General features: G+C 22.8%; 2 protein-coding genes across 2 annotated transcripts; both read right to left on the reverse strand.

Annotated features, from left to right (window-relative positions):
- Window positions 1–7: 7 nt before the first annotated feature.
- On the reverse strand, window positions 8–2,104 carry DICPUDRAFT_160265 (uncharacterized protein; the record flags this gene model as incomplete). The annotated part of the gene is made up of 5 exons (XM_003295060.1): window positions 8–561; window positions 650–778; window positions 869–1,554; window positions 1,633–1,897; window positions 1,948–2,104. Coding segments are annotated over 5 exons (1,791 nt in total), but the record flags the coding sequence as incomplete, so codon positions are not given.
- A 2,190-nt stretch (window positions 2,105–4,294) lies between these two features.
- DICPUDRAFT_160267 (uncharacterized protein) lies at window positions 4,295–6,087 on the reverse strand (the record flags this gene model as incomplete). Its single annotated transcript, XM_003295061.1, has 3 exons — window positions 4,295–4,758; window positions 4,839–5,295; window positions 5,365–6,087. 3 exons carry the CDS (start codon window positions 6,085–6,087, stop codon window positions 4,295–4,297), a joined length of 1,644 nt encoding a protein of 547 aa, XP_003295109.1.
- Window positions 6,088–6,432: the final 345 nt, after the last annotated feature.

The raw sequence follows: 6,432 nt of genomic DNA on the forward strand, positions 1-6,432 counted from the left end.
CTTTTACATTATCATTTAAATCTTGAATATATAATAAAAAACTTGCAATCATTTGAGAATTTAATTGGAATAATTTTTCTTTGATAACATAACCCTCTTCAGTGATAAAGAAAAGAATACAATTTAATGCTTCTTGCCAAGTTCTTTCGTCTCTTTCTTTAAAATCTATTAAATGTTGTACCATTTCAACCAAAATTCTAAAAACACTTTCCTGGAGATCTCTAATCATTGACAAGCCGCCACTGCTATTTGTAGTTTGAATATTGCCGCCATCTTCTAATTTTAATTCAGAGTAAAGGTTTATGTGAATGGAGAGATTAAATAATATGTTAAATGTATGAGCCCTGGTGTCTCTATTTGTGCTTGATATGAATTGATGGAAATAACTTGATATTAATTTTTCACTACTTTGGACCACTAAACCATCTTTACAATAGATATCTAGTATAATTTTAATAAAAATTTTGGTGGCAATTGAACGATCCTGTGGTGTAGCTGGATTTATAATAACTCTGACAACTTGCACAATTTCTTGCTCAGTAATCTTTAAAGGCTCTTGATCTTTATAGTATTTATATTGAAATAATGCTGGTTTTCTTCTTCGAAATGTAAATATGGGTTTGATCTTTCTTTTCAATTTTCTTTTTACTTTCTTTTACTATATTAATTCTTGTCCAATTCTTTGAATCGTCTGGGCATTTAAATACATCTTTATTTGGTTTAACTTCACTTTGATTTAATCCTCCAAATGGTGATGATGTTAATAAACTTTGTGCTTCTATAAAAAATATATAATTAAAATTAGATAATGTTAGTATTAATTATATAACCTGTTTATCCAATCAACAACCTAAACTATCACACTTACTTATTGAGGATTTTGTTGATGCTTTTATTGACATTAAATCTCTAATATAACCATCGATATAAAAACTTGGTGATCCATTGGTACTTGACATTGAACTTGTGCTTTCTTTTAAACCTAAACTTTGACCCAGTATATTGCTTGAATTACTTAATTGATTTAAACTATTATTTAAATTATTGTTGTTGTTTATATTATTAAGTTGTTGCTGTTGTTTATCTATATTTAAAATTGAGCCTGATGGCGAGGTGGAGGATGAATTTGAAGATGATGGTGAAACTAAACTATTTTGAATTTGTTGTACATGAATTGATTGTTGATTTGTTGATGGTATTACAGGAATTACATTATTAATAGTGGTATCATTATGCGCAGATGATGAAAGTGTTGGTGATAAATGGGTCGAATTTAAAGAGCTAGAATTATTTAAAGTATTTTTAAGTGGTGATTCATTTAATGATACAGGTGATGAAGAGGAAGATGAGGTATTTGATGAATTTGCTGATGATATTGAATTTGCTAAAATGTTACTTAAATCCAACGACGATCTTTGGAATTGTAATAAATGATCATCTCTTGTACCACTAGAATTTGACGCTGATTGACTTCTATATCTTAAAAATCCAATTGTACTACTATTATTTCTTTTATGATTACTATTTTGATGGTTTTGATTGTTTTGATTTTGACTATATTAAATAAATAAAAAATATTTTAAAATTAATATTAAATAAATTTATGTAAAGTTTAAAAAGATTGATACAAACTTTTCATTTAATTTAAAATTTTTTTCATAATTTGGATTTTGTTTAACTTGATGAGCTATTAAAGCCCTAATATAAGTCAATGTTTTCTGTATTATTAAACTACAAGTTGGTGCTAGAGAAAGGAAAAATATATCCAATTCTAATAATATTTGATATGATGGTGGATGTATAGCTATATTATTTTTAATTAATTTTAAAATTCTTGATAAAACTTGTTCATAATTTGACTTTTCATTTCTAATTCTTTCAATTAAATTTATATAAACTATAAAAAAAATTAGTAATCCTTTTCTATTTAATACTTTTTATTATTACTATTATTGTTATTACCTAAATCCACAGTATTTGGATCATCAAGATATCTATTTAAAGCAAACGATGCCTCAGCACTCGGTATCGTTCCGTCTGGTATACTGTTTTGTTGTACAACATTCCTTATAATTTGATTTATAATTTTTTTATTTGCATTCATGATTTTATAACTATTATTACTACTATTACTATTATTACTATTAAAAAAGACTATAATTACAAACTATTTCTATTTTTACTCTCTATTATTTTATACTCTAGAGTAAATTATATTTCCTATATAATCTATATAAAATACTTCTAGAATTTTTTTTATTTATAAATATAAATAAAAAAAATTTAATATATATATAAAAATATTATATATATAAAAAATTTAAATATAATCCTAATTATATTTTTGATAAAGAATGAAATTCTTTAATATTATTACGAGCTATCTTTATACTGTATTTTTTATCTATTTTTATTTTTTTATTTTATTTATTTATTTTATTTATTTATTTATTTATTTATTTATTATTTAAAACTTTTTTTATTTTTTTTATTTTTTTGTTAACTCTATTAAATGTTATAATTTATAAATGTTTATATGTTGCTGTATTTAAATATTTTTATATATAAGATTAACTATGATGTAATGTTGTTGTATAATACTATTTATCTGTATAAATAAATGAAATATAGGAGTGGGTTAGTGTTAACTATTTTTTTTTTTTTATTATTTATTTTATTTTATTTTATTTATATGTGCATAATAAACTAAACACATGTGGTGGATATAAAAATAAACAGAAAGAGGGATAGGAGAAAATGTTTAAATGTACTATTTATATATTGTGCGAGTGTGGGTTGTGAGTAAGTGGAAAAAAATATTTATTAAAAAATTTAAAAAAAGACAAAATAAATATAATTTTTTATATAATGTGTATTTATAAATAAAATATGTGTTTTAAAATATTTTTGTTGTTATTATTGCTACTGTTGGTTTTATGTCATATTATTATTGTTGTTGTTGCGTTGATGGGTATTTTTTTTTATTACTACAACAAATCTAAAACATAACTTTTTATTTTTTTTTTTTTATTTTTTTTTTATTTTATTTTATTTTTATTTATTTATATTTTTTTTTTTTTTTGGTAAGAATGTAAGTGTATCCTCTTTTTTTTTTATTGCACCATAAAAAGTACTATATAGTTTTTAAACAATTGTGTGTATATTATTAGTTTGTTAAATGATCATAATAATATAAAAATATATAAACTAATAATATTATGATTTAAATAAAATAATCATTATTTTTAGTTATTTAATGTTTATAAAACTATACTTTACAACTGCTATTACTACTCTAAATTAAAATGATTATTATAATAATAAAAACAATAGAAATAAAAAAAATAATAAAATAATTATGATAATCTACCCTTTATCTTAATATTGTTGCTGAAGTTGTTATTGATAATTGTCTTTAAATTAAATAATTATAGTATTTTTTTTATAATAAAAAAAATTGTATTGTTTACTTTTTTATATAATTAAAAAAAATTTTGTATAAAAAAAAAAATGAAAAAAAAAAATTTTTGAAAAAAAAAAAAAAAAAGTTTTTTTTTTATTTTTTTTAAATTTTTAAATTTTTTTAAATTTTTTATTTAATGTTTTTTTCTCTATATATATAAATATTTACATTAATTGGGAAACCAACTATATATAATTTAATAAGTTAAATATATATATGTGAATGTAATTATTTATTCCGAAACTCAAATAAATGAGATTTACATTCTGGGCATGGGCCGTTTATATGGAGGTAAATATTTTCGATAACTTTAATTTTTTTTTTTTTAATTTTTTTTTTTTTTAATTTTAGTTTTTTTAATAATAATATCTCAATAGTAGTTTATAAACTATATTATTTTTTCTTTTTTTTATTTGTTTCCTTTTTATTTAATTATTTATTCACTCATTCATTCATTCATTTATTTTATTTTTTTTTTTTTTTCCTATTTTAACAAACCATTCCAAAATGATTTAAACTGTCATCATTCAATCAACACACCTTACAAAATTTTGTGTTAAAATTTTATTTTTTTTTAATTTTTTTTTTTTTTTTTTGATTATGCAACAAAAGAGACATCATTTAAAAAAATCAAAACGCCAAGTAGGCAAAAAAAAAAATGAATAAATAAATGGGATACACGTTTATTTATTTATTTTTTTTAAATTACTGTTTTAATTTTTTTAAGTGGGGTTTCTTTTACAAAATCTCGCCATAGAAAAAAAAGTTGTCTTTTGGTTTTGGTTTTTTTATTTTGTATTTTTTATTTTATTTTTATTTTATTTTTATTTTTTAAATAATTAATAATGTCGATATTGTGGATAAAAATAATAAAGTTAACGTTAAATAAAAAGATTTAGAAGGGGAATTGGAGGATAGGGAGCTAGAGCTGGAGCAAATTTCATTAGTGGATACTTCATCATCCAGGTCAATGTTTTGGTCATCATCGTCATCACCACTTGTATTATTAGTATGGGTACTGTTTAAATTCGATATTGAACTATTAGATTCTTTCATTAGATTTAATTGGTTCTTGATTTGATTGGTAATTTGTATTTTTCCATTCGATATACATACAGAGGTTGCTGTTAAATCTGTAAGTTTTTTAGCAATGCATAATCCATTTTTAACACCACATTCACCTTCATCACAGTCCGGTTTTATAAATTGTCTTAAAAAGGAATTGGCTAAGGATCTTGCATTTTTTAATTCTAATGAATCATTTGGTTGTTCTGACAACCAATTTGCGCAATGTGCTAAAATAATAATAAAAAATAAATAAAATTATTAATACATTTAAAAATTTTAAATATTTTATATTGATAATTAGACTTACATTCACCAGGTATATATATTTGTTGGGAGAATGGTAATACTAAATTTGGGTCAATCGATAGGGTACTCCAAGGGTCATTTCCGCAATTGGTAAATAAAACATTACTTATATATTTAAAATTGGTGGAGCCATATACCATATTGATTCTATCTACAGTGGGTCTCATGGCTCTTCCGTACAATGTTTTGCAAACATCATTTTGCCACCAACACTCACCTAATTGTTGTGGTTTGAATGATTCAGGGCCAGAAGGAACCATAAACCAACCGTATTCTCTACATAATTGCCAAGTCCACGATCTTGTACCAGAGTAGTCAATATCGTTACTTGCAAACTCATAAAGATTATAGGCATCACAGGATACATTTTGAAATAAAAACATATTCTTTACATATGCAGAAAACATATCTAATAAATCATCACTACTATTTGTAAACTTTACAAATTTTGGACAAAACTATATTATAAAAAAAAATTTGTTATTAAACTTTAATTTTTTTTTTTTGTTTTTTTTTTTATTACTTACACTTGAAATTATTTTAAATCTTGCGTCATATTGTACTGAGTAGGTCAAAGCTTCTGATAGTAAATATAAAAACATACGGTCGTCCAATTGTCTTTCACAGGTGAATTTTGATTTAACATAGCTGTTGTTTTTAAGCATCAAGTGTTCAATGTAGGCAAATAAATTTTTGAATGCTTTACTGCAAGGGGCTCCAAGGTTTTGTCTTACTTTAACGTCATATTCTGTGAATCTTAGTTCTGCACGGAATGGAGATGATGAAGCAATAGCGGCTGTTACGAGATGAGGATATTTTAAACGATACCATGCAGAGATTGTGCCTGCATAAGAGCAACCCATTATAATCCACTTGATATCACCAAGTTGATATTTATTTGTAAAGTATACTTGAAAATTTGCTAAATCTTCTAATATTTGGTCGGTTGTTAAATATGCCATATTGCTATTATTCATATTTGGAAAAGGCATACTTTCGCCATAATAACGCAATTCTAAAGCCACTATTAAAGCATTGGTTTCGTTTGCAATATTTACAAATGGATTGTGGTTTACAATCTCTGAGCTGAGTGGTCCCTCCCCACTTACGAGAAAAAAAACTGCTTTAGGTTTCCCATTCGATGCTAAAAATTTTTTATTAACACTATATCTTTGTTCAAATGTTCCAATTGTGTCATATGATAAGTGGTTTATAGTTTGTTGAAATATATAGTAAGGTTGATTGGGCATGCTTTTTAAAGGTGAGTTTGATATTACATTATAGTCATATGTTTCTGAAAACACATTTTTTATAAAAAATAAAATTAAAAATATATAAATAAATAAATAAATTTTATTCGACATCTTCTTTGGTTCTATTAATTATTTTTTATTGAAACTATTTAATTTATTATTAAAAAATGATAATTATAACAACCAAAAGTTAATTTTCTAAAATATTATTATTATTATTATTTTTAAAATTATTATTATTATTATTATTATTTTTAAAAAATTATTTTTTATTCATAGATTTATTTTGTTTGATTAGTTTCTTTTTATTATTAAAATTGTTGTTGTTGTTATTATTGTTAA

Source organism: Dictyostelium purpureum (genome assembly GCF_000190715.1).
Source record: "Dictyostelium purpureum unplaced genomic scaffold DICPUscaffold_730, whole genome shotgun sequence".
Taxonomy (NCBI): Eukaryota; Evosea; class Eumycetozoa; order Dictyosteliales; family Dictyosteliaceae; genus Dictyostelium; species Dictyostelium purpureum.